Raw genomic sequence first — 28,000 nt, forward strand, 5'->3', positions numbered from 1 at the left:
ATTAAGATTAGTAGAAGTTAATGCTGGTCAAGTTTGGAATCTCAAATCAAGATCTGTTTCCCAGGCTTTTTCAATCACAGAAAGGGAAAGCACGTTATTTTTTTACGTACGAATTCAGGTGTAGTCCCAAAAGCTTACTGTTTGTTGCCTTTATATTTGTAATTCTGTGAGCATCCGTCACTGTGTTGTGAGATGGGAAATCAATTCTGTCTGGTAACATTTTTGCAGTGAAGCAGTGTATGCCAGCATAAAATATGTCCCACCTACAAGTAGATACCTACTGTGCCAAAAATGCATACCTTTCTAAGGATCAACTTCTCAAATATTTTTGCCAGATTCCCACCTTGTCATCTGCAAATCCATTTTTCTGTGTTGCTTCAGCTAATGCATACTTGCTAGCAGCCAATATTCCAAGAATTCCTCCATCAGAATGGCAGCGCTCTCTCCTAATTGCAGTTCTAACTCCAAGCCACTGATTTTGTGACACAAGTTAATTCCACTTTGAAATTAATGTTGAAACAGTGCAGAAGTAATTTGCCTAGCTCCTTTAATGTTGTACAACATCTCCATAACTGAAAAATGCAACCTTTTGGGAACAGATTGACTTTGACTTTGAACTAACTATAAGAATTTTTGAGGTTCCTCTTTGTTATATCAAAAGAAGTAATCATTTGTAAAACTGCTTTGAAAAAAGAAATAAACTAAAGGATTAATGATGATGTCAAGAGACACAAGTGTTTGTAGAAATCCAAAGTTGAAATTTGAATATCTGTTGTAAATTCAGGCATACTAAATCTAATTTCTAGGGCATTGCACAATATGAAGAAATAAAAAGATTAGAGAAATTGTGCTGTTTTTATTAAAACCTAACTAAGATGATTTTATTAGAGTGATAATAAATGTTTAAGTTATTGTATACTGGCTAGAAATGCAGTCTTGTTCTAGCAGTTGAGTAATATAGGACAGAAATCCATTGATAGAAGGTTGATTGTCAGGAGAAATTGTTTTTGCACAGGATTGCAAGGTTGAGAAATACACTGATAGAGATGGTGGTTAAAGAGACTATGTGGGTGTTTATCACTTCATTGAAGGGAAGTGGGATAAGGTACATGAGAATGGGCAGACATTTAGGATTAGGACAAATGCTTCAGTGACGGATCATCAGCAAATTGGCCACGAGGACAGAAATAGATCATTTGGCCCAACTGGTGTATGCTGTCCAAGGTGCCCACAAGCTGGTCCAATTTGTCTGCGTTTGGCCCTTATCCCTCTAAATCCACCTGATTAGGGCAGTTCCTGTTGCTTTTTCTTTTTAAAGTTCAAATTTCAATTGAAATATGTTAACATTTGTCTGCTTGCTATTCAAAGATAGTTTTATAACATTGTATACCTCCTGTGCAGAAGTTGTCAAGCCAGAAAAGACAGATAAAGAACCAATGGATATACAATCAGTGGCCGTTGCTGCCCATGGAGACTCCAAAGAATCTCAGAAGGTTAGTGCAGTTTGACAAGAAACAAAAGTTCATCCTTTCTGTGGTAGGACTAATGTTGTATGATCAAGTTGTTTTTAGGAATTATTTTATAATTTGAGTGAAATAGCTGGAAAATAAGCAGCAACATAATGTGTTCAAGACAATCCATACATCTGCTTATGTACTGGGTTAATTCTACTCTGCAGAAAGAACTGTGTGCAAGTACTGTCCTGGAGACTGCAAGTATCTGCAAATGAAACTTTCGAGAGAGGAGTAGCACAAATAGTGAATTGTAGGTTGTTACACTGTGGTCTTTACTATTATCGTAGTAGTTGGCAAGTGATGATCAAAGTGTTGAGGAACAAAAGGGTCACGGAGTACAAATCACAATAAACAGGAGTTTCACAAAGCTTTTTAAGAAAAGTTAAACAGAATTGCATTTATTTCTAAAGGAATAGGATTATAAAGTATGAAGTTTTGATGACTTGTGCTGCATCTTGGATAGACCACATGAAGTATTGTGTCCAATTCTGATTGCTCTATCATTAAAAAGTGTAAATAATCATGTTAAGGAAGCAAGAAAAGATTTACAAAGATATTACCTGAACTGTAAGTTATAATAATTAAGAGATCAACAAATTGAATCTGTTCTGGAATAAAGAATAAGCGGTGACTTAATGGAGCTCAAAGTTCTGAAAGATTTTGATAGACAAGATGCTCCTCACAAGCAGAATTACTGTAAAACTAGAGGTCATCAATGTAAGATTGTCACTAAGAAATGATTTTTCACAATGGTGACAAAGAAATCATCACGGAGCACCTCACACATAGCATTGATGTGGTTAAGAGAAAGTTATAAAAAGGAAGTTATAAAAGAGAAAGTGGTGGAAATGGTAGGTTAACATAGATGCAGGAGGAGGCTAAAATGGATCAAAATAAATGGGTTGCAACAAAATGGTATGTTTCTCTGTTGCATTTATTAATGAAATTCTATCATTGTGTAGCTTGAAACTAGAAAGGAAACTCCAAGATTGCAGAATGTGCAAGTTAAAAGCTTTGAAGAAATACTGAAGGAAAAACGCCTTCGACAACTACAGGAAACTGAGAAACAGCAGTGTCAAACTCCAGGAAAAGAGATGCCTGCCAACAAAATGAACAGTGAGATTCAGGATGCAGAGAAGAATAAACAGCCAACATCTTCACTGGATCTGAAACCAAACAACTTTCTTGAAATTGAACAACCGGCTGTTAAGAAGGAAGAAAACCTGATTGTTGCCAAACCTGAAGCAGCAGAACCTCCACTTAGTTTGAAAGGTATCTGTCCTAGAGTTACAGTTACATCTGGTTGTTCACCTTTGTTTCTAATCTGATCTATAGACCTTTTGAATTTAGCAAATCTGACACACACTGATTTTTTTTTTGTTGGGTTAAAATAATACTTTACTAATTAATATGGATCACTTATTTCTTGAACCAAAGCAAAATGCAAAGTGCTGTTTTTCCTTCACCCTGTCCTGCCCTGTTTTTTTTTAAATAAGTATTGATATGATCAATACAGTTATTATGAAGCACTGATGTATTAATCACATCTTTTGAGCATTGCTGGCAGATTTGGCATTTATAGTTCAGTTAAGGCACCTGCCCGTATTTCTCTCCTGAAGCAATGATGGGGAGGAGGGGGTGTTAGGGGTGTGAGCCCGTACTCTCTCTGGCTGTGGACGTCAGCTATCATTTGTTGATCATTAATGGAACTATGGTTATGATTCATTTGTTTTGAGACATGGATTTTTTTTTCAATGTGCTTGCTACCCCGACATTAATGAAAATTCATCAGACCCTGACATGCAGCACCAGTGGTAAGTGCGCACCCACGTGTGTCTCGGTGTAGATTCCAGAGGATTCGTAAGAAATAGATGCAGGAGTAAGCCCTTGGGCCTCCTTTCATTCAGAATTGTTGCTGATCTTTTGCCTTGCAGATTCCAGAGGATTCGTAAGAAATAGACGCAGGAGTAAGCCCTTGGGCCTCCTTTCATTCAGAATTGTTGCTGATCTTTTGCCTTGCACCACTTCCCTGTCCTAACCCCATGTCCCTTGACTCCTTAATATCCAAATATTTCTTCTCATTTTAGTCTTGAATAGTCAGCTCCTTATTTTGAGAATTAAAAATGCCAGCCAGAGGATCATCTCATTTTTAGATTCAAGATTTGCTTTATTGTCATTTGAGTATTTACATACACACAAAAAAAGAAATACTGTTTCTCACCAGCTCATATCAGTGCAACAAAAAGAACAGTGATAAATATCTAAAATAGTCTATAAAAACATCTCTAAAACAAAACTAAAAACGTATCAACACCACATATTCATATGTTAAAGTGCGTTTATGTATTAATAAGTGCTTATTCAGCTCGAGATGAAGTTCAACGTATCAGGTAACTATCAAACTGTTTCTGTATTGATGTGGGTCTGTACGTGTGTGTGGAGGGAGAGCTTGTCAGTGGAAGTGGAAGGGGACACAGTCCAGTTATGATCCTGACTGCTTGTGGGAAAAAGCTGTTCAGCATCCTACTAGATCTAGAGCAGATGCTCCTATATCTCTTCCCCAACGGCAGGAGGGAAAACAAGTCGTGAGAAGGGTAATGAAAACCCTTAATGATGGCCGTAGCTCTGCGAATGCAGTGTTGCTGATAGATCTCCATCAAAAAGGGGAGAGGGGCACCAATGATCCTGCTAGCTGTCTTCACCATCCTATTGAACTGCTGTTATTCGTAGGCTTTGCAGCTTCCAAACCAGGAGGTGAGGCAGTAGGTCAGGATGCTTTCAGTGGTGCCCCTGTAAAAAGTGATGAGATATGGAATAGGGAGGCCTGCTTTTCTGAGTCTCCGGAGGGGGTAAAGCCACTACTGGGCTTTTTTAACGATGGCTACAGTGTTAATAATGGAGGTCAGATCATCCGCTGTGAACTCCCAGGAGCTTAATGTTGCTGACCCTCTCCACAGCAGCACCATCAATAGTGTATGATCATGCTTGCCAGCCTTCCTAAAATCAATCACCATCTCCTTTGTTTTGTCCACATTGAGGGTGAGATTGTGGAATCTACACCATACTGTTAGCTGCTCCACCTCCATCCTATATGCAGACTCATCATTGTCACTGACAAGACCCACCACTGTTGTGTCATCAGCGAACTTAATGATGTAGTTTGTGCTGAATCTAGCAATGCAGTCGTGTGTGAGCAGGCTAAACAATAAAGGGCTCAGGACGCAGCCTTGAGGTGAGCCTGTGCTCACTGAGATGGTTCCTGATGTATGACTGCCGACCCTAACTATCTGCTGCCGCTGCATCAGGAAATTGAGGACCCAACTGCAAATGCCAGTGTCCACCTCTAACAGCCTCAGCTTTTCCACCAGCTGTTGTGGAATGATCGTGTTAAATGCTGAGCTGAAGTCGATGAAGAGGATCCTGGCATATGTATTCTTCCCCTCCAGATGTGACAGTGTAAGGAGATTGCATCCTCTGTGGATCGATTGACTCTATATTGCAAACTGTAGGGGATCTAAGTTTGCAGGAAAACAGGTCTTAATATGCCGCATAACCAATCGCTCAAAACATTTCATTATTATTGGTGTAAGGGCCACAGGGCGGAAGTCATTCAGGCAGGATGGGTTTGACTTTTTAGGGACAGTCTATAAAAGGTTATTATGTTCCGGTGAGATTCTATTATTCTTCTAAACCATAGAGGGTATAGGCCCAATCTGTCTAATCTCTCTTCATAAAACAGTCCTATCATCTGAGAAATCAATCTGGTGAACCTTCATTGCATTCCCTCTTACGCAAGTAAATCCTTCCTTGGGCAGGAAGACCACACCTGTATATAATTTCAAGTATGATATCACCAAGGCGTAATTGCAGAATGGCGTCCTTATTCTTGTACTTGAATCCTCCTCCAATAAAGGCCAATGTACCTTTTGCCTTCCTAATTACCTGCTGTATCTACATGTTAGCTTTCGGTGATTCATGTGCGAGGACACTGTGCTCCCCCGAACACCAACACTTTTCAGTCTCTCACCACTTCAAAAAGAAATGCACTGCTTTTCTATTTTATATATCAAAGTAGATAATGTCACATTTTTACATATTATATTCTACTTACTATGTTCTTGCCCATTCTTTTAGACTGTCTCCTAATCCAAATCATGAATATAGATAGTGACCAGTTATTTCCACCATCGGTCTCTGCACAGCCTCCCAATCCTGAAATAACCCATCTATTCCTACTTTTTTCTGTCCATTAACCAGTCCTCATCCATTCCAATATATTACCTGCATTCCCATATTTTTTTTATATATTTGTTTAATCTTATTTCACAAAGACTTTCTGAAAGTCCAAATATAGCAGATTCTTTGGGTTTCCCCTTGTCTAATCTGCTAATTATACCCACAAATAAAAAAAAACTTGTCAAACATGATTTCTCTTTCACAAATTCACATTACGTCTGTTCAGTTCTGTTATTTAAGTTCCCAGTTAACACTTCCAACACAAAGAACACAAGAAAATATGAGCAGAGCAGTCGGCATCAGGCTCTTCAAGCTTGCCCCCGCCATTCAGTATAATCGTGGCTGATCTATGCTGGCCTTTTTCCATACCCTTTATGCTTCATTCTATCAAATATTTATCCACCTCCACTTTAAATACTTCTAATGATCCAGCTCCCATCATTATGTTGGGGCAGGCAGTTCCAGAGAATTGCCACCCTCTATGAAGAAATTTCTATGCATCTCAATTTTAAATGACTGGCCCCTTATTTCATGGTTGTGTCACCTTATTAGAGACTCTCCCACTGGTGAAAATATCCCAACATCTAACCTGTCGCGCCTCCTTAGGATCCTGTATGTTTGAATAAGGTCGTTTTCCCCCACCCGCCTCATTCTTCTAAACTCGAAGCCCAAACTATTTAGTGCCTCTTGATAGGGCAACACTTTCATCCTGGGAATTAGCCTGGTGAATCTTCTTTGTACTGCCTCCAATGTTACTATAGTTTCTTAAGGTAAGAGGACCAAAACTACACAGTACTCCAGGTGAGGCCTTGCTAACACTCTGTACAATTGCAGCAAAACCTCCCTATTTTTTTAAACACCAACCCCTTTGCAGGGAAGGCCAAAATGCCATTTTTCTTCCTTATGTCAGGCCAACTAGTTTGTATTTCAGTTTTTCTCTCCTCTTCCCTCTTTAAATAGTGAAGTTCTCCTGATCTGTAGGAACCATTATATAATCAATGGAATTTCAGAAGATGACTACTAATGCATTTGCTATCTCCATAGCCACCTCTGTAAACCTTGGGAGGCAATTCATCAGGTCCTGGGTAATTATTGGTGTTATGCCTCTTGAGTTTCTCCAGTTTACTTTTTTGCCGATCCACACATTTCAATCTTCAATCTCTCTTGACCTATTGTTCCCCATTGTTAAGTGTTTTCTGTGACAACAGATGCTATTCAGTTTTTGCAGTGTCATTTATTCCCCAATATAATTTCTTCTATCGCCAGTTACCTGCATGTGGTGGTATAGCGGTTAAATTACTGGATTAGCAGAGTTCTGGTCCATTGTTCAAATCCCAGTATGGCAGCTGGGGAATTTAAAGTAATTGAATAAATATTTGGGGGGCACAGCACCAGAGTCATGGGTTCAGTCCTGACCTTGGAAACTGTCTGTGTGGAGTTTGCACAATCTCCTTGTGACTACGTGGGTTTCTTCCCGCTGCTCTGGTTTTCTTCCACATCCCAAAGATCTGAAGGTTGCCGGTTAATTGGCCATGGTCAATTGTTCCTAGTTTGTAGGAGAGTGATGGAATATGAGGGGGAGATGATGAGAACGTGGGAAGACAATAAAAGTTGGATCAGTATAGGATTAGTGTAAATGGGTGGTTGGTGGTTGGCACAGACTTAGTGGGCCGAAGGGCCTGTTTCCGTACTGTATCTCTGACTCTGCTAATCTTTTTCCATTTGCATAGATCAGGTCTCTTAGTTTCTCACTTGATTATGCAAATTCTACATTTTTTAAAATCAATTTTTTTTTAAGTCCTCTTGCTGAATTCTGAAATTTCCCAACACTTGGGCTTGTTGCTATTTTTTGGCAACTTTAGAAGCTTTTTCCATTGATCTATATACTCTCTAATTTATCATCCACTGGGCCATTTTTCTTGTAGATTTTTGTCTTAAAGCGATTTGTATGTTTGCTGCATCAAACAGTTTTGCTGATGCAACCGATGAGACTGCTTATTAAACGAGTCTGTGATCTAAGTTGTATTCAACTTGTGATCCAATCTAACATGCAAAATGTCCATGATAGTTTTGGGTTTCTGTTTTTTAAAGAAAATTCCCTTTTCCCTTTTTTCTGTCAGGTTCATCTCCACCCCCCCCCCCCCCCCCCCCCCCCCCGCCGCCACCTTCATTGCTCTCGACTATGATTCTTTACTCTAATGTCTACTTGCTGCTTTCCTCTTTTGTTTTTTTTCCTTCCAATCCTCTCTTCAGTCTCTTCCCAAAACCTGATTCAAGATCAATTTTTATTTGTTTCACTTTTTTCTAGTTCACATCTGTCATTACTCTTCATTTTGCTTATGGATTGACAAGCTGGTTGGTGCCTGTGTATGAGCAAAATTCACCTGAAACGAGAAAGAGAAAGTAGGGTAGTAAAACAAGAGCCCATTTCCTGGATGAATCTCTTTGCTACGTTAAGAGTTTGTGCCTTTTAATAGGGTTCATTTGATAAATTTATCTGAAGCTAAAGTTTCAAAGATTAGTTTTAATGTATAATGATGGCATATTGAATTGAGCAATATTTTATTTGATGCAAAATAAAAGCAGCTATTGCTGGAAATACTCAGCAGATCAGGCCACATCTGTGGGAAGAAAAGCAGAATTAACATTTCGGGTCGAAGGCCTCTTTCCACATTCTCGCCTTGGGCCTTAACCTTGAACATACTAACTGTTTCTCATCCCACAGATGCAACCTGACTTGCTTAAGTATTTCCAGCACTTTGTTTTAGATTTCTAGCATCTGTTTTACATGATTTTTCACTGTTTATTGCATCTGTTTATAATGAACTGTCTTCATTGGGTAGACATGTCATGCACATGATTAGGTTACATTAATCTCTTTTCTGATTCTCTAATCTCTTGTTATCTCTCTTACAGTGAAACCCAAATTAAATGTGAAACCATCAGTTGTGAAGAACTCTTGCCCTGTGAGGATTAGCCAGAAACGCAAATCCCCTGACAACCATCCTTCAACTGTTATGGCAGTGAAACCCCTCAACACCATGACCACTGATTTGATGAAGCAACCGTCATCCTCGGAGAAGATCATTACTGTAAGGACCTCTATTGTTAATACTTGTTTCAACCACATTTCAGTTCATTTCTTGTGGGTTAATAATGGCTGTTACTAACTTAGCTGGAAAGGCCCTTTTCTATGATTTCAAAAATAAAAATGATCTCTGGCTTCTGTCAAGTTAAAGATTTATCATATCCCAATGCAAAATGCACTTTAAATCTAAGGGCAGCTGGATGGTCGAATATATGGCATTATAGCAGAAAATTCTGCCCTTTTATCTCTTCCAGTACCCTCCTTTGGGAGTGGTAGTTAGCACTGGAAGACTAGAAGAGGGTATTGTAGAGACTTGTCCATAGTTAACATTTGTGTATCTGCTAGCGTGTTCAGTGTGTATCCTGCTAAAAATGCACTGTACTAATTTTCTTATGCTATTCTGACAGCACCTTCCAAATCTGTGATCTCTGCCACCGTGAATGAAAAGAGTAGCAAGCACAACAGCATCCTTGGGTTCCCCTTCAAGTCACACATCATGACTTGGAAATATATCACCATTCCCTCATTGACACTGGGTCTGAATCTTAGAACTCTCTCTCTGCCTACCTGCACTGCGCGAGTACCTCTACCTGGAAGACCAAAGCAGTTGACAAAGGCAGCTTACCACCATCTTGGGTGTTTGGGGAATACTAGTCTTGCCTGTGATGCCCCCAGTCAGAAAATAAAGGCTAGAAAACTCATCATTATACAGTGTAACCCCATCACCATGTGCACCTTGAGAAATGAGGGGAATTCGTTGGAAATTTTAGTAAACTGTAATATCCTTGGGACAAATCACCATGTTTATCTAACACCCTGCTTCAGGGCATGACAAAATGGGGGAATATATATCTGCTTGGTGTATTGCCAAATGGCATCACCATCATTTTACTCTTGCACCATATTCTGAGATCCAGATGCTCATCAATTCCAAGGATTCTACAGTTACTCTGTATGAAAAGTAGTTAGTCTGTAAGTAACGCTCCAGCATTTTTATAGGTTGTCTTCAGTTTCATTTGATATTAAACATTTGCTCTTTCTGCAAGGATTGTGAAAGATGCTGCACTTCATAATATTTTGAATTTTTTTTCCCTAGTCGGGGCCATCACCTGTCCAGGAGGAAGAGAGAACCGCTTTGCAAGTGCCAGAGAGATCCAAGGGAAGGTGAGATCTCAATAGCATTATCTTGCACAGAACGTTTTTTAAATCCTGCAAGGTCTTGTAATCCGGAAAATATCTGACAAAGCACTCCGTTCTCGGGTAGTTGGGAGTGGACAGTAAATGCTGGCCTTGCCAACTGTGCCCATGTCCTACAAATTAATAGACAATAGGAGCAGAAGTAGACCATTCGGCCCTTCGAGTCTGCACCGCCATTTTGAGATCATGGCTGATCCTCAACAATCAATATCCTGTTCCTGCCTTGTCCCCACATCCCTTGATTCCCCTATCTATAAGAAACCTAGCTAGCTCCTTCTAATTGAAAACTTCCAAACAAAAGTGAAATTAAAGACACTAGAAAAATTGTGGCTGTGCAGAGGAAAGTGTCGCAATGAGTTCTTGTGTTAAACACCGAGTAGAATATAAAGGTAACAAGGTGACAAGCTATGAGGTAACCCACCTGACAGCACAGCAGTTTATTTAGAAGAATGAGGAAATGACAAAGTGGAATAAACAGTTTATGAGCAACAAAGCCAGTGCAAGCAGAGCACCAGCAAGATTTGGATATCAAAGCATACAAATCCCAAACCTAGTGTACAGATACAGAACATGGGCTAACAACATTGGTCTTTGTCTCATTGGGACTTGAATACAAAGGGAGGGGGGAGTACTTCATTTGGGCAGGATTATGATTGGACCCTGTCTAATGCAGTGCTTCTCCGTGGATTGTCACCTTGTCGTGGTGGAGAAGCTTGTGTGGTCCTGAGATCCCGAGAGCAATGCCGTCCGGAGCTATGCTCCTGGTAGGGTCACCCGTGGCGGTAAGGTTGATGGTGAGGTCCCTGACAAAGAACAATCCAACCAAGACCTCAACGGTGGAACAGGCGGACGAAGTTACTTGAACTCAACGGCTATGAAGGCTGCAACAAATCCATCAGCTCCAATAGTCATGATTTCCATGCCATGGGAATCAGTTGGTTGATTTGTGAAGTATCGTGTGCTTTTTGTAGTGCAACATCAAGTACACGTTAAACAAATACACGCACAGGCGTCTTCGCTCTGTGGGCTACTTCTCCAAGATTGGACTCGTAAGCCACTTGAGAGCCCATAACTAGATCAATGGAACGAAGACCATCATCCTCGACCTCGAGGGATAGCCACGACGATGAATACAGTGCATTCAGTTTCACGCACTGCGTCCCAGTAAAGATGCATGGACCTTGGAGGCAATAGTGTACATTGGCAAGGTGCTTGATGTATGTTATTGTGTTTACTGTTGTGCAGTGGTATTTAGCATCTGGGTGGAGAGCATTTCTTGACTTGGGTTGTGTTGCAGTAAATAACTATGGCAATTCCATTATTGTTAATACATTTTAAGTTTAAAATATTCAAAGAATTTTTCAACAACAAAAAACAAATGATTGCAGTTGACTTTATTCCTTGCCTTTCAGACTTAATCTTGGTGAGCAGAGCAAGCCAACAAGCAGGTTGCTGACTGGAGTAGAAACTTTCTCTCCTCCCCGACTGTCTGCTAAGGCTCGGAGGCTGAGTTCTACTACATCTAGATCTGCGGTGGCTGAGGATGACTTTGAAGAGCTAATGAAAGAATTCTCAGACGATAAACTTGAAGCGGAAATTGATCTGGATCCAGGAAAGGATGAAGATGACTTGTTGCTTGAGCTGTCTGAGATGATTGACAGCTGAAGTGTGTTGGATTTTTTTTGGACCTGCTCAAACCGAGTTGGACTGCCTCTGGAATTTTCTGGGTAATAAACAAAGACTAACTTGGACCTACATTTTGTATTTGACTGGGCTGTCTATTTTTAAAGCTGTAAATGTATTACTGCAGCTGCATATCGCGTGCAGACAAAAGCCAGGTCCGTTTTAAATGTGCTGATAATACGACCAAATTAGTTCATTATGACCTCTCAACTACTGGCCACACTTTCTTCTTACCCCATATACAAGAGGACAACAACATCCTGAGTTCTCATTTAGGTGGTTTGAAGGGATCCCAGTGATGCAACCTTTCTGGAGATGCTTTTCTGTCTGAAAACTGCTTTGTTGAGAAGTCTGTGCCCAAAACTGAAGGGCAGTGCCACAGACGTAAGCTCTGTGTAATGCTTGTCTTTCCCTGGGCTTGATTCTCTAATAGTCAGTCTGTTCCAATTTCACCTGCCATTGGTAATAAGAATATTATGATTATGTAGAGTCATGCCTAGGTTAAGGGTCACTCACAAAGATGTGAAGCAACCCAAGTGTCTGCCCTTTACAGGAAAAAAAGAACTGTCTTTTGTTTACATGAAACTGTAAATTTCAAAAGGTCTCTCATGGTGTTGGAGATAAATGATTTGTCTGTTAATCACATTAAAGCATCTGACTGCACAGAATCTAGAATTCCAAGATTCCCAAGCCACTTTTTGAGGAGTAACCTTTTAACATGAGCCCAGGATATATATCATTGCAAGTTGTCTGTGCAACACAGTCATCGCGTGTTACAGGGACTACTGCAAGCTGCATGGACAGTTTGAGGAACTTGGTTTCCAGAAGTTCTGACTATGTCTCTAGATAGCATCATATTAATTTTTTCCTGTAACATAGATGGCTTTTACCCATCACCACTTGTTTGTTACTTTTGCCTTCTGTTGTCAGTTTCATTGTATTCCCATGTCCAGCATATTTTTGTGTAGGTTGTGAGAACCTTCAGTATCAACGTACTGGTATTTGAAGAGAACAGTTGTGATGGTTGCAGACCATTACAATCTATGTCTGTGAAAGTGATTTCTTAGCTGCCTTCACTTTGTGTAGTATTGCACTACATCAAGGATGTGGTGTAACTACAGTGGGGGAAATGAAACACAAGTTGTCTGAAGTTACTTTAAAATAATATGCAGATAATGGCAGAAAATGCAATCGGAGGTTTGACTTCAGATGGGAAGAGAAGTCTTATTTGGAAGCCAGAGGATCAAAAGCATTTGTAGTCAATAGTTTGGTTTGTGAAGAGGGACTAGACGTGTTTGCACATTCTCCTAGGCTCTTAAAGGTTCTGCACTGTGCACCATGTCAAGGAGATGTGTCCATAGAGCTGTCAGTAAAGGAGTTGGCACTACTAGCAATATGAAAGTACCATGGAAGTAAAACTAGTGTGTGGTAGCTTTAGCCAGTCTACCTCGTATTTGCAGCACATGATGACTGTCCTAATGACGCCCCCCCCCCCCCCACCCCATGTAAAACCCTCTTGCAGTCCATTTATTTGGATGGAGTAAATTTCCCAGGTCAAAATGATTTTCTGGTCATTGTGATTGGGTGGGTTAGAAGAATTGAAGAAAATATGCACCTTTGGGGAAATATGAAGAGATTTGCAAGGAAAACTGTCAGTTTTATTCAGTTTTGAAATTGGGCACATCCAGTGTGGGTTTTAATCAAAAGAGGAGAAACAAAAAGCAATGCACTCCACTTCAGGGAATTGGTTCCAAGCTGGCTATGTTTGTAGTGCCTTAAGTTTTGATGGCTGACTTTAATGGAGTATTCGTCCATTAGTATCTATTTATGTGTGCAACCAGAACACTGCTGCTCAAGGTCTTTGTACACCAGAAATAATTCTACAGCTCCAGAGGGCAGCAGGAACTGCCCTGTTAACTTGGGTAGGAACAGAAGACCAATATGAATGCACTTAGTGCTGCAGAACACTTAAAACGCAGAGCTGGTTGGATCTGTCACACCTGAGCAGAGTATTTTGGCCACCCAAAAATGCCAGAGAAATAAATGACCTGTTCGTGATCACTGAAGGTCACTCTGCTTGTTGATCTTTGTCAGCTACTTGTACCTCAATATGATGGAGTCCCTGCTTGCTTGAATCGCAGAAGGGAAGAAATAAAAGCTTTTAAAGCTGTTTTTTTTTTAAAAAAACAGATATCTTACAACACTGAAGCACGCATCTATATACAAATGCAGCCTTCTGTTCTAGAGCAGTTCCGATCCTGTAAATACTTAAGTTGCTTTCCAAAAGCAGCCCCTCCTATCAGTATTCTGAAGAAGCAATGCGATTGATCTCTTGTGAAACATTGTAAATATTGTTCGTTTTTTGTCCAATTATGGTTTGGATTCAAGCTGACTAAAAAATTTGTGTTTAAAGATCTGTGGGATTCTGTCTTGTGTTTCTGATGTCCCTTTGACTTTATCTAGTACTTTTGATTTTATTGTTTCAAATGTACATCCATGGTAGTGGGTGATTTTATTTATGACTGTATGCAGACACCAAAATGTAATAATTTTCTTTGTAATAAAGACTATTGTTCAACTTGTGCAGCTTGCTGTAGTGACTTGCTCAGCCTGGCAAAACCCGGTAAAATGCTCTTGGTGACGTGGATTTTCCACACAGGTTTTAAATACGGTTGAACAACCCAGTACAGGGGGAGGGAAAGACAACACTGGCTTATCAAATATGAAGCAAAGTCTAACCGTGATTTAATAAATGTGTAGTCAGTCCTTCCACCTCCACAGAAGCAATGAATCGCCATGCTTATGATGGCATTTGGTACCAGTGGATTTCTTGTAAATGGAAGAGCCATTCTTCAGAGTGAATGTCAGCATACTACACGAGTGGATGGCCTCCTAATCTCTGTCCATCACTTTCCGGATAGGAATTGTGATTAAAGAAGTTTGTTAATTTATTGCCTTCAACTTACTTCCTAACCACTCATTTTAGGCTGAGTGGGTTACTTTAAACTTTATGCCATCAGTTGAAAGGTTGTAAATGTCATTCCATTGTTAAAATATAAAGTGTTGGGACTAAGATGTTCCATCTAGAGAATTTTGCATTTGCATTTGCATTCAACAACGGTTTGCATTTGTATAACTCCTTTTAAAACCAGAAGTTGCCTTAGTGTGCTAAGGATATTTTGGTAAACATCTATTGTGGCTTAAGCATTAAAGTTTAGTATTGTATTAAATGCAATTATTTAAATTTGCTTCAGTAATGGTTGTATAACATGCAATACTTGGAATGTTAATGTTTTAAATATTAATTTTTACTGTTTGCAGTGTAATGGACTGATCATACCTGTTTTCCTAATGGGTACACATGCTAGATTGGGACTTCACCACATTTGGTTAAATCATGGCTCAATTATCACAAAAATATTTACAACTAATCAAGTTGTAGATTGGGGAGTAGAAATTTGTTCATGGTAACGTATATTAATTATGCAATAGATTAATATTTGCATGTTGTATTCTACTTTCAAAATGTGATTCTATGCACTTTAGTGCAATAGAACATTGAAAGCAGAACTTACTTTGCATATACTATAATATGTATTTATGATGAATTTTTACCCTTTACAGTTTGGCATAAATTATAGCTTTATCAATTAGCAATGCATTCCACAATTCAACATTCTTAGTGTTAGTAGACACTTGCATAGGGGTTCTTAGCTGAGAAAGTTTAGTCTGATGTATGAGAGTACTGTGGTATTAAATATCATCAGTGTTTGTGATCCTATTCTGCTGTATTTGTTTGAGAAAAATGTTTTGGAAGTCCAGGTAAACCAAGTCTTGCACTGCCAAATGAAATACCACCTGGAATGAAAATTTAACTAGATGTTTAAGTATTGCATCCTTTCTCTGGGAAAGATAAGTGAACTAAAAGCAATATCTGCTCACCAGTGAGACTCTAATTGCACTATCAGCTCTTTTGGCAGGCCATGTTGTTTGCATGCTAACACTAGACTCAAAAGACTCTGACCTGTCATGGGAAGAGATTACAATGCAGAGGGAGGAAAAGATTAAAGAATGTACTCGAAGAATCCTTGGAACAAATGCAACATCCACACTGCCTTTTGGGAATCCCTGGCCCATGAATGCTCAAAGCAGTGAAGGTATGATGCAGAGAATCTAGAGTCCATGCAGTGGGAGCAGATTGAAGCCCATAAATGATAGAAGTGCACCACCTCAAAAACTGTCCATCTGCCCCATCTATGGAAGGGTGTGCATTTCCAGCATTGGCCTCATCAGTTACCTCAGATCCTGCAAAACAGGATTGGAATTGAGTATCGTCAATCCCAAGGGAAGCCTATGTAGAAGTTGGCTAATTTTGCTAATGTAAGAACTTGATATGGTGCATTTCATGGCTTCTGATTGTTCCAAAGTGTTCTAAACTAATTAAATAAATGTAATTATTGTAGGTGACAGACAGCAACGATATAATTCTGGCCACTGTCTTCAAATGAACAGGATCCCAAAGTCCTTTATGGCTCTGGCTGAGCTTCTGGTGCCACAGCCTTTCCATCAACAAAACTGCCTGTTTTATCTTGGTAATATGGCAAATCTTTGTCCCACCTCAACCCTTTTGCTGAAGCCCTCATTCCTTTGTTATCTCATGACTTGATTATTCTAATGCTAGCTATCTTGGCCAGCCTCCATTTAGAACTCATCCATAAACACTGCCTATATCTTAACTTGTGGTGACCCCTGTTTATTCATATTAGTTCTTGTTGATTTAATTGGTTATCATTGTCACCAAGGTACAGTGAAAAACTTTGTTTTGCATGCCATCCATACAGATCATTTCACTGCATCAGTACATCGAGGTAGTACAAGGGAAAAGCAATAACTGCAGAATATAGACTTAGAGATTTACATTAACTTTCATTTAGTCACTGTCTCTATGTTCAAATCAAGATCCTGCAGCTGGGGTAAACCGGAGTGAAAAACCAAACTGCTGGAGGAACTTAGTGGGTCAGGCAGCATCTGTTGAGGCAGAGGGATGGTTGAGGTTTTGGGTCCTGATACATGGTTTCAATCCAAAACATCGACCATCCCTCTGCCTCCCCAGCTGCTGCCTGGTCCAATGAGTTCCTCCAGCAGTTTGTTTTTTTTATTCAAATCTTATAATTCTGACAGTGGCCAGAATTATATCATTGCTGTCTGTTACCTACAATAATTGCATTTAGGTTATTTAATTAGTCTGGAACACTTTGGAACAATCAGAAGCCCTGAAATGCACCATACCAAGTTCTTATCAGCTGGATCTTTTCTATAATACAAGCTGCCGCAGCCTTCTAAGAGCATTGAGTTCTTCCAATCGCTTGTGCAACAAGTCCTTAAGTCTCACGGTTGTCATCATTGAGCCAGCCAAACCAAACCATTTATTAGATCGTAAAGTACACACTGTGTACGTCGATGCAATCATTGTCTATTATCATTATTTAACTTATTTTATGACTCACAGCAGGTTAGTGGGACTTGGCGTGTCGCCCAACAACCTGAAACACCCCCTGCTGCTGCCTCAGGCGCAGGCTCCGCCCCCCCGAAGGTCACGTCCCAGAAGCCTCCGCGGGGGTGAGGGCGCCGGGTGCCGCCAGCGCGCCATTTTGCAGCGAGGTGAAGCGGCCGCGATGGCGTATCGGGGGCAGGCGCAGAAGGTGCAGAAAGTGATGGTGCAGCCCATCGTATCCTGCACACCGGGCGTGGCGGGGCGGGGGAGGGTGGGAGGGAGGTGAGGGCGAGGCGCTCGGCTCTGGGGGGGGGAGAGGGAGAGGGGGGGAGGGGGGAATGGAACCGGGCCTCACATCCCGGGCGGTGGGTGGTCCGGGTCCCGTCCGTCTCATCTTCCCCCCCCATCCCGTCTCCCCGTCTCATCTCCCCCCCCTCATCTCCCCATCTCCCCCGTCCCGTCTCCCTCCCCCCCACCTCCCATCTCCCCCCTTCGTCCCGTCTCCCCATTCCCCCCTCCCTGTCTCCCCGTCCCGTCTCACCTCCCCCCCCATCTCCCCCGTCCCGTCTCCCTCCCCCCCACCGGCCCACCTCCCATCTCCCCCGTCCCGTCTCCCTATTGCCCCCCTCCCCGTCTCTCCCCCCCTCCCTGTCTCCCCGTCCCGTCTCCCTCCCCCCCGTCATCCCATCTCTCCCCTTCGTCCTCTCTCCCCCCCTCCCCGCGTCTCTCTCCCCCCCTCCCCGCGTCTCTCTCCCCCCCTCCCCGCGTCTCTCTCCCCCCTCCCCGTCTCTCTCTCCCCCCCTCCCCGCGTCTCTCTCCCCCCCTCCCCGCGTCTCTCTCCCCCCCCTCCCCGTCTCTCTCTCCCCCCCTCCCCGTCTCTCTCCCCCCCCTCCCCGTCTCTCTCCCCCCCCTCCCCGTCTCTCTCCCCCCCCTCCCCGTCTCTCTCCCCCCCCCTCCCCGTCTCTCTCTCCCCCCCTCCCCGTCTCTCTCTCCCCCCCTCCCCGTCTCTCTCCCCCCCCTCCCCGTCTCTCTCTCCCCCCCTCCCCGTCTCTCTCCCCCCCCTCCCCGCGTCTCTCTCTCCCCCCCCCCCCCGTCTCTCTCCCCCCCCTCCCCGCGTCTCTCTCCCCCCCTCCCCGCGTCTCTCTCCCCCCCCTCCCCGTCTCTCTCCCCCCCCCCTCCCCGTCTCTCTCCCCCCCCTCCCCGTCTCTCTCTCCCCCCCTCCCCGTCTCTCTCCCCCCCTCCCCGTCTCCCCTCACCCCCGTCCCGTCTTCCATGTTCCGTCTCTCTCCCTCCCATCTCACTCCCTCCCCATCCCCTCCCATCTCTCTCTCTCCCCCCCACCTTCCCCTCTCTCCCCCCCACCTTCCCCTCTCTCCCCCCCACCTTCCCCTCTCTCCCCCCCACCTTCCCCTCTCTCCCCCCCACCTTCCCCTCTCTCCCCCCCCACCTTCCCCTCTCTCCCCCCCACCTTCCCCTCTCTCCCCCCCACCTTCCCCTCTCTCCCCCCCACCTTCCCCTCTCTCCCCCCCACCTTCCCCTCTCTCCCCCCCACCTTCCCGTCTCTCCCCCCCCACCTTCCCGTCTCCCCCCCCACCTTCCCGTCTCTCCCCCCCCCACCTTCCCGTCTCTCCCCCCCCCCACCTTCCCGTCTCTCCCCCCCCCCACCTTCCCGTCTCTCCCCCCCCCCACCTTCCCGTCTCTCCCCCCCCCCACCTTCCCGTCTCTCCCCCCCCCACCTTCCCGTCTCTCCCCCCCCCCACCTTCCCGTCTCTCCCCCCCCCACCTTCCCGTCTCTCCCCCCCCCACCTTCCCGTCTCTCCCCCCCCCACCTTCCCGTCTCTCCCCCCCCCCACCTTCCCGTCTCTCCCCCCCCCCACCTTCCCGTCTCTCCCCCCCCCACCTTCCCGTCTCTCCCCCCCCCCACCTTCCCGTCTCTCCCCCCCCCACCTTCCCGTCTCTCCCCCCCCCCACCTTCCCGTCTCTCCCCCCCCCACCTTCCCGTCTCTCCCCCCCCCACCTTCCCGTCTCTCCTCCCCCCCCACCTTCCCGTCTCTCCCCCCCCCACCTTCCCGTCTCTCCCCCCCCCACCTTCCCGTCTCTCCCCCCCCACCTTCCCGTCTCTCCCCCCCCCACCTTCCCGTCTCTCCCCCCCCCACCTTCCCGTCTCTCCCCCCCCCCACCTTCCCGTCTCTCCCCCCCCCACCTTCCCGTCTCTCCCCCCCCCCACCTTCCCGTCTCTCCCCCCCCCCACCTTCCCGTCTCTCCCCCCCCCCACCTTCCCGTCTCTCCCCCCCCCACCTTCCCGTCTCTCCCCCCCCCACCTTCCCGTCTCTCCCCCCCCCACCTTCCCGTCTCTCCCCCCCCCACCTTCCCGTCTCTCCCCCCCCCCACCTTCCCGTCTCTCCCCCCCCCCCCACCTTCCCGTCTCTCCCCCCCCCCCACCTTCCCGTCTCTCCCCCCCCCCACCTTCCCGTCTCTCCCCCCCCCCACCTTCCCGTCTCTCCCCCCCCGTCCCACCTTCCCGTCTCTCCCCCCCCGTCCCACCTTCCCGTCTCTCCCCCCCCGTCCCACCTTCCCGTCTCTCCCCCCCCGTCCCACCTCCTCCGCCCGTCCCGTCCGCCGACCTCCCATCCCCCTCCCCCCTCTTGTCCCACCTCCTCTGCCAGTCCCATCTCTGCCCCGGCCCCCCACCTCCCCCTGTCCCACCTCCTCGACCCACCTCCCCTCCTCCCTGTCTCATCTTCTCTCCCCCCACCCCCCCACAGTACCCCCTCTCCTTCCCCCATCCCACCCCCTCTCCCATCCCATTCTCTTCTAAAGAGTCCTAAAGCTGGCAAATATAATTAGTGTTGATAGGCAAAAAGGGTGGCATGGATGTGGTGGGCCCATTTCTGTTTCTTTCTCGCTCTCCCTCTCGCGCTCTCTTGCTCTCTGTGGAAAGATGGTAACTCTAGCTGTGTGGCAGGGCTGGCGTGAAGTGTGAGACTGGTACTTTTTGTTGGAGAAGTGTATGTGGAACTTTATTTCTGAGTGCGTTAAGTCTTGAAGTTGATGTGCAATATGTAGGATATTTGGAGGTAATTTTATTGATGAGATGTCTGAGCCAGTGGAATGGAGAATTTTACTAGAGTTTGTCATTCACTTGTGTTGTTACTTATTTTGAATAGCCCAAATATAACATCCGTTTTGTCACATCTTTAATGTGAAAGAACGTAAGCTTCACAAGAACATTTTCAATCAACCATTATGATCGCCGCATTACAAGAAAGATGTACAGGCTTTGGAGACAGTGCAGACAGGTTCACCAGGATCAGAAACAGCTTTATTATCACCGACTTGTATGTCTAAATTTGTTGTTTTACGGCAGCAGTACAGTGCTGGACGTAAAATGACTATAAATTACAACATAAATAATGCAACAAAAAAAGGAATAATGAGGTAGTGTTCATGGGTTTATGGATTGTTCAGAAATCTGATGGCGGAGGGGAAGAAGCTGTTCCTGAAACACTGAGTGTGGGTCTTCAGGCTCCTGTACCTCCTCCCCGATGATAGCAGCAAGAAGAGGGCATGTCCCAGATGCTGAGGGTCCTTAGTGATGGATGCCACCATCTTGAAGCACTGCCTTTTGAAGATGTCCTTGATGGTGGGGAGGGTTGTGCCCATGATGGAACTGGCGGAGTCTACAGCCCTCTGCGGCCTCTTGCGGTCTTGTGCATCGGAGCCTCCATACCAGGCTGCGATGCAACCAGTCAGAATGCTTTCCACTGTACATCTATAGAAATTTGTAAGGGCCTTTGGTGACATAACAAATTTCCTCAAACTCCTAAAGAAGTAGAGCCGCTGGCGTGCCTTCTTCACGATTGCATCAATGTGTTGGGCCTAGGATAGCTCCTCCGAGATGTTGACGCCCAGGAACTTGAGTGCAAGGTTGTTGGGACACCACTTAACCAGCTGATTTATCTCACTCTTGTACGCCGCCTCGTTGCCATCTGAGATTCTACCAACAACAGTGGTGTCATCGGCGAATTTATAGATGGTGCTTGAGCTGTGTTTGACCACACAGTCATGAGTGTAGAGAGAGTAGAACAGTGGGCTAAGTACGCATCCTTGAGGTGCACCTCTGTTGATTGTCAGTGAGGAGGAGATACCGATCCACAATGACTGTGTTTGCCTGGATTAGAGAATATTATCTATAAAGAGAGGCTGGACAAACTTGGATTGTTTTCTCTGGAGTGTCTGAGGCTGAGGGTCGACCTGATAGAAGTTTATAAAATTAAGGAAGGCATAGACAGTGTAGATAGATAGAGTCTTACTCCCAGGGTGGAAATGTCAAATACCAGAGGGCATAGCTTTAAGGTGAGAGGGGGAAATTTTAAAGATTTGTGAGGCAGGTTTTTTTTTCCACAGAGTGGTAGGTGCCTGGAACATGCTGCCAGGAGAGGTGGTGGAAGCAGATAAGATAGCAATGCTTAAGAGGCACTTAGGTACATAAACAGGCAGGGAATGGGGGGATATAGACTGTATGCAGGCAGGTGGGATTAGTTTAATTTGGCATCATGGTCGGCACAGACATTGTGAGCCAAAGGGCCTGTTCCTGTGCTGTAGTGTTTTATGTGCTAACCATATGCCACTAAGCTACAAGAGATATTTGGCTATGTTTTACGAGAGAATTAGGAGCATGTCTGTGCATCTTGGGTGATTATAGGATAGTCTACAGCAGAGTGGTGGTTGTAATTGAATGGTTTGCTACCACTCGCTGTGGCTCAGAAGAATAGTGGTTATTTGAGGGAATGGTAGTTACATCATAGGTCATGTCCTGTGATTTTAAGTAATTTACATATAATTTACCAATAATTTTATTGTATTAGAATGACAGCCATCCTACAGATTTATTGATTATAGAGACTATGCTGGGTATGTATAGATCTTAATGTTTAAATATTTATTTGGCTCTTGTTTATAACCATGCTCCTTAACTGAACTACAACAGAACCTTATTTTCAGATACCTTCAGAATGTAAGTATACATTTTAGTTTTTGGCACAGATAAATATTGGTATTTTTATTACAGCTATTTACAAGGCTGTGGAGTTCACAGTCAATTCTGGTAGAATTGTGTAGCAAAGACTTACAAATCTTTCAGGTGTCGGACTTGACTGAATTCGAAGGTTATAGGCTCATCTCCCATTCTGTGGACTTGAGTGTACTAGGCTGACATTGAAATGTGCATAGAACACAGAACAGTACAGTATAGTGCGGGCCCTTCGGCCTACAATGTTGTGCCAACCTACATAAACATACCCCACAATCAATCTAACCCTTCCCTCCTACACAGCCCATAACCCTGCATTTTTCGTACATCCATGTGCCTATCCAAGAGTCTCTTAAATGTTCCTATTGTATCAGCCTTTACCACCACCCCTGGCAGTGTGTTCCAGGCACCCACCACTCTTTGTGTAAAAGACCTACCTCTGACATCTCCTCTAAACTTTCCTCCACTCACCTTAAACGGATGTCCTCTGGTATTGGCCATTGCTGCCCTGGGAAAAAGGTTGCGAGTATCCACTCTGTGTATCCCTCTCATAATCTTATACACCTCTATCAAATTGCCTCTCATGTTCCGTCGCTCCAAAGAGAAAAGCCCTAGCTCACTCAACCTTTCCTCATAGGACACGTTTTCTAATCCAGGAGCATCCTGGTAACTCTCTTCTGCATCCTCTCTAAAGCTTCCATCTCCTTCATGTAATGAGGTGACCACAACCGAACTCTGGTTAGACACAGAGTGGGCTAACCAGAGTTTTGTAGACCTGCAACATTACCTCACAGCTCTTGAACTTAGTCTCCCAACTAATGAAGGCCAGTACACCAAACACCTTCTTAACCACCCTCTATCAACTTGCATGGCAACTTTGAGGGATCTATGGACTTGGACCCCAAGATCCCTCTGTCCCTCCACACTGCTAAGAATCCTGTCATTAACCTTGTACTCAGCCTTGTACTCAGTTTGATCTTCCAAAATGTATCATTTCACACTTTTCCAGATTGAACTCCATCTGCCACTTCTCCACCCAACTCTGTACCTTGTCTTTATCCTGTTGTAACCTACAACAATCTTCTACACTATCCACAACCCCTCCAACCTTCATGTCATCTGCAAACTTACTAACCCACCTCTCCACTTCCTCATCCAAGTCATTTATAAAAATCACAAAGAGCAGGTGTCCCAGAACAGATCCCTGCAGAACACCACTAGTCACTGACCTCCAGGCAGAATACTCTCCATCTACTACCACCCTCTGCCTTCTGTAGGCAAGCTAATTCCGAATCCACGTCTCCATGGGTCCCATGCCTCATGGCTTTCTGGATGAGCCTACCGTTGTCAAATGCCTTACTAAAATCCATATACAGCACATCCACCGCTCTACCTTCATCAATTTATTTTGTTACTTCCTGTAGTGCTGAAGGAGTGTTTTTTTACTAAGAAGTACTGCTTCATTACAACAGAGTTCACAATATTTTTTAAAAATTATGTTTCTTATTTAAAATGCCTATTTTTTTTAAACCACAGAGATCCAGAATCCAAGTATGGTTATATGAGCAAGTCAACATGAGGATAGAAGGCTGTATAATTGTAAGTATCAGTTGTCAAATATGGTTCTGATATTCAGGCACATATTTGACTTTAGATTGGCAGAGTAGCAGAATGCGCTCATTGGTAAGAAAGACTTGGGTAAGTTTGAATAGTAATTGATTTCTCGATAAGCAATTATGTAATGTTTGTGCTGTGGCATTTTATTGTATAAATAGTTTTTAAAAAAGCAATGAGCTGTGTTTTTATTTAACATTTAACCCACTCCTGTGATCCCAAATATGAATTCTAACCTCAGGATATCTGGAGATGTGCCCCAAAGGGAACAGTCTATTGTGCCTACTGGAGATTGACTGCAGGCTACCACTGGCAGTAGGCGACAGGAATAAACTAGAGATCAGTGAGCACCTGCAAGGATTGATGCTTGAGCTATGTGCTTAAACCAATGGTTCTCTTCAGTTGCTAACAGATCTATGCATTCCTAGCATCTTTATAATTTTTATCAGTTTCTTAAACTGGAATTTTTTGTGAAAGTGTAAGGTCAGTATGCTGACTGCCTATACAGGGGGTCGTTCGGTACCGCAGAACTGTCATCGTGTGGTGGCCTGTTCATTATTTCTACCTCAACCAATTGCAAATAATAAACCCATTGAATATTTCAGTCTGCCGTTTTTCTATATTCTTGGAAAAAGTAACTGATTTGATTTGCGGATGTTAATCCCAGAACACTGGTAAAATTGTATAATGCAAGCATCAGTGACTGATTTTATTTCAACTAACATCACGAATTATCACACAAATCTAGACATTCATCCCTGTTCGGATGTAGAAGGAGATAGCAGAGAAAGAAAGAAATCTTGAAAATAAGCAAACATCTGTTTGGTTCTCTGTTGTGCTGTGTGCTCGGTGAATGCAGAAGCCTAGATTTAAAATCCATCAGCTTGTTGCAAAACACTGGAGCACACCCGAGGTTACCATAGATTTCAATTTGATTTGTCATTGATAGCCACTCCATAAATTTGACAAGTGATAGGTTCAGCTGAGATTTCTGGATTGTAGCACATAATCACTGCCTCTTTTTAGGGATTTGATGAATACATGAACCTTGTTTTGGATGATGCAGAGGAGATTCACATGAAATCAAAAGCAAGGAAACCATTGGGTAAGTACACTGAAACAACCTTTCAGTAGCATATCTTTATCCATTTATTAAAAATACTAAAATCATACAATAAAAATGTCAGTCCTCTCTTAAAATGAACTGGGGTGCTTTCCTCTAAAGGAGTGTACCTACCTCCCTCCAGAACACTTTACTGTGTAGCAGACTAGTCAGATAACATCCTTTTGATTAAAGAGCAAATTAACTAGGATGGGCTTGTCACTTCACAGTTAGGCAGCCAGACAGGTGTGCTGTTACTTCAAGGGGTAAGCTTAACTTGGTGATAAGCTCTTTGAGTACTGTTAGGAAATGAGCAGCATTGTGGAAATGCGGAACCAGAATGGTGCTGCAGCTGCTCTGAATTCCTCCGTGGGTAGCAAGAGAAAAAGTCATACAGGTTTCCTGCTCCTAAACAGTGCTTGGCATCATGTTTGGAAGGTGTGGCTGAAGAGATGTCATTTAGGAATGACACTGGACCTATTGATACATTTCCAGGATGTTAGACAGTTGTGATTATTTGGTCATGGTATAGGAATGTTGTTATCAGTGCAACATGGTACTTCCAGGATGAAGCTCTAATCAAGATGGGAGTAGGAGGGAGAATGGAATGAAAGAGAGGAAGAAAGCTCTACCCCTGGTGAAATTTATCTGTTGAGTTTGGTTAATCTCTTAATTGTGGAAATGCAGTTGTGTTGTGTGACTATAAAGTATTAATCTGACTTTTACTCAAATAGATCCATTGATCTGTAGAATATGCTAAGTAAACCCATGGGTATCTTGTGTATCTCTCTAACAGATTTGGTATCTGAAGTACTTAACCAAAGCAGCAAATGTTCATTATTATACCAAATCTGTAGTGATTTCCCCTCATTGAGCAAGTTGTTTGGAAACTGTTGGTGTGCGTTGGTGTGATTTCTAAATTCTTTACCTCCTAAAAGTGCATCTCCCCACCCACCCCCACCCCTGTCATCTAAACTACTGTAGTTAATGTGTCTGTCAGTGTACATTCATTTCTCAGCTTGGCCGCACTTTCACCCATGAGTCAAAATCATGGGTTTGGCTGCAGCAGTTGATCAGTGAATAGTGCACTGAAATGTCAGCCTAGGCTTGAGGGTGTGCTGCATTGTGTGAGGTGCCACCTTTGGAATGAGGCACTTACCGCTTCAGAATTTCAACTGCTTTTCGGAGAAGGGCTTTGAATTCTCTTTTCTGCTCATAAACAGGTTAATTAATGGTTTGCTTATATGATGTACAATGTCCTCTGGCTTTTTTTCCACACACTTTACAATTAAATACAGTTGGTTGTGAAACACTTTGTAACACCCTGTACCATATTACTTTCTTTCCCCTTTTCTCACTGTATAGTAAACTGTTCCAACAAGTGTTTTCATCAGAAATAAAGTGCTGTCAAATGTCACTGTTGACATGGTCACTTCATGACAAATATCTGTTAACTTTGCCTGCCTCCACATTTCAAATCCTTCAACCAATGTTGGTAGCTTCCCTCTTGGTTGTCATTGAAGCATACGTACAGCTAAAGAATTTGTGTCATTTTAATACCCCAGTGACTTCCAACACATTGCTCTTGAAGTGCTTTCGCTGCTATGGAAATGTGGTACCAGTTTATTTCCATCAAGGTCACTACTATTAAACAACATGCAATAGTGATTCCCCCAACAAGGAGAATATTTTCAAGTAGTGGTTTATTTAAAACGAGGGCCATTTCTGTATTATGTTTTTTTTTGCAGGCCGTGTTATGCTGAAAGGGGACAACATCACCTTGCTGCAGAGTGTCCACACCTAGGGATGCCACCAGTGGAACCATTTCTTTAGACTGTAGTGAATAAATCCTGTACGTTTTTGTCACGTTTTCAACATGCTGGTCAAACTCCTAGCTAAGCTGATTAAATTGTGATTTTGTTTTTACCTTTTCTGAAATAAAAACATTGGAGCCTACAAAACTTCTATATGAATACCATTGAGGTTAAGGTGGAAATGATCACATCCACGTTAGCTAGTTACTATAATGTACAATTATTGCAAAGACAGCTTGGGTGAAGTGCTGTTCAGAACACAACTTAAAGACTCAGTTGTGCAGCGATAGAGCCACTGCCTCTCAGTGCCAAAGAGCCCAGTTCAATCCTGACCTCAGGCATTGTGTGGAGTTTGCATGTTCTCCCAGTGACCTTGTGGGTTTCCTCCAGGTTCCTCCCACATCCCAAAGGCATGAAGGTTGGTAAGTTAATTGGCCACTGTAAATTGCCCCTGGTGTGTCAGTGATTCGGGGGCAATTGTTAAGAATGTGGGGAGAATTTAACAAAAATGAAATTAATGTAGGATTTGTGTAAATGGGGGTTTGATGATCGAGTCACAAGAGACTGCAGGTGCTGGAATCTAGAGCAACAAAGCGCTGGAGAAACTCAACAGGTCAGGCAGCATCTATGGAGGGAAATGGACAGTTGACGTTTCAGGTTGAAACCCTTTATCTAGGCTGGAAAGAAATTGGGGAGATGTATAAGAAAAGTGGGGGGAAGGGGTGGGGCAAGAGCTGGCAGGTGATAGGTGGATCGAGGTGAGGGGGTGATAGACAAATGAGGGGGGGCGGAGGGTGGGAATGATGGGTGGAAGTATCAAAGGGCTGAAGATGATGGAATCCAATAGGAAAGGCAGGTGGAGCATGGATTAAAGGGAGGGGAACCAGTGAGAGGAGAGTGGGGCAGGGAAAGACAGGGTAATGGGGGCCAGTTGGTGATCGGCAAGGACTTTGTGGGCCATAGAATCTGTTTCTGTATTCTCTCTCTAAGACTAGTTACTACAGCAACCACTGGAGTGATCTCAGTTAATCAATACTCCCTGGTTAATGCTTTAACTGATAGGGGTGTGCACTTGATGTGCACTCCCATGTGTGGTTACGTATCTCCTGTTAATCTCTACCCTCAGAAGCTAAATCAGAATCTTGAGTGAAAGCAAAAAAAAAGGTGCACTTAACACCCTTGCCAACCGCAGATGACCCTCTTTATTGTACCATTGGCACTGCAGC

General features: G+C 43.7%; 2 protein-coding genes across 5 annotated transcripts in view; both read left to right on the forward strand.

The window, feature by feature from the left end:
• zc3h11a (zinc finger CCCH-type containing 11A) overlaps positions 1–14,300 on the forward strand; it is a 33,614-nt gene extending 19,314 nt beyond the window's left edge. For 3 of the 4 annotated variants that reach the window (XM_052034547.1, XM_052034545.1, XM_052034546.1), the window contains 5 exons: positions 1,402–1,493; positions 2,477–2,786; positions 8,667–8,842; positions 9,935–10,002; positions 11,448–14,300. In XM_052034547.1, coding sequence (XP_051890507.1) covers positions 1,402–1,493; positions 2,477–2,786; positions 8,667–8,842; positions 9,935–10,002; positions 11,448–11,700 — 899 coding nt within the window. In that variant the 3' untranslated portion in view covers positions 11,701–14,300. The remainder of the gene's footprint in view (positions 1–1,401; positions 1,494–2,476; positions 2,787–8,666; positions 8,843–9,934; positions 10,003–11,447) is intronic. The other variant, XM_052034548.1, reaches the window with a different exon arrangement.
• A 3,011-nt stretch (positions 14,301–17,311) lies between these two features.
• On the forward strand, positions 17,312–26,921 carry snrpe (small nuclear ribonucleoprotein polypeptide E). The gene is made up of 5 exons (XM_052034550.1): positions 17,312–17,447; positions 22,203–22,229; positions 23,781–23,843; positions 24,885–24,963; positions 26,709–26,921. Exons 1-5 carry the CDS (start codon positions 17,394–17,396, stop codon positions 26,762–26,764), a joined length of 279 nt encoding a protein of 92 aa, XP_051890510.1. The 5' UTR covers positions 17,312–17,393; the 3' UTR covers positions 26,765–26,921.
• The last annotated feature ends 1,079 nt before the right edge of the window (positions 26,922–28,000 follow it).

Source organism: Pristis pectinata, chromosome 20, assembly GCF_009764475.1.
Source record: "Pristis pectinata isolate sPriPec2 chromosome 20, sPriPec2.1.pri, whole genome shotgun sequence".
In the NCBI taxonomy this organism is placed as follows: domain Eukaryota; kingdom Metazoa; phylum Chordata; class Chondrichthyes; order Rhinopristiformes; family Pristidae; genus Pristis; species Pristis pectinata.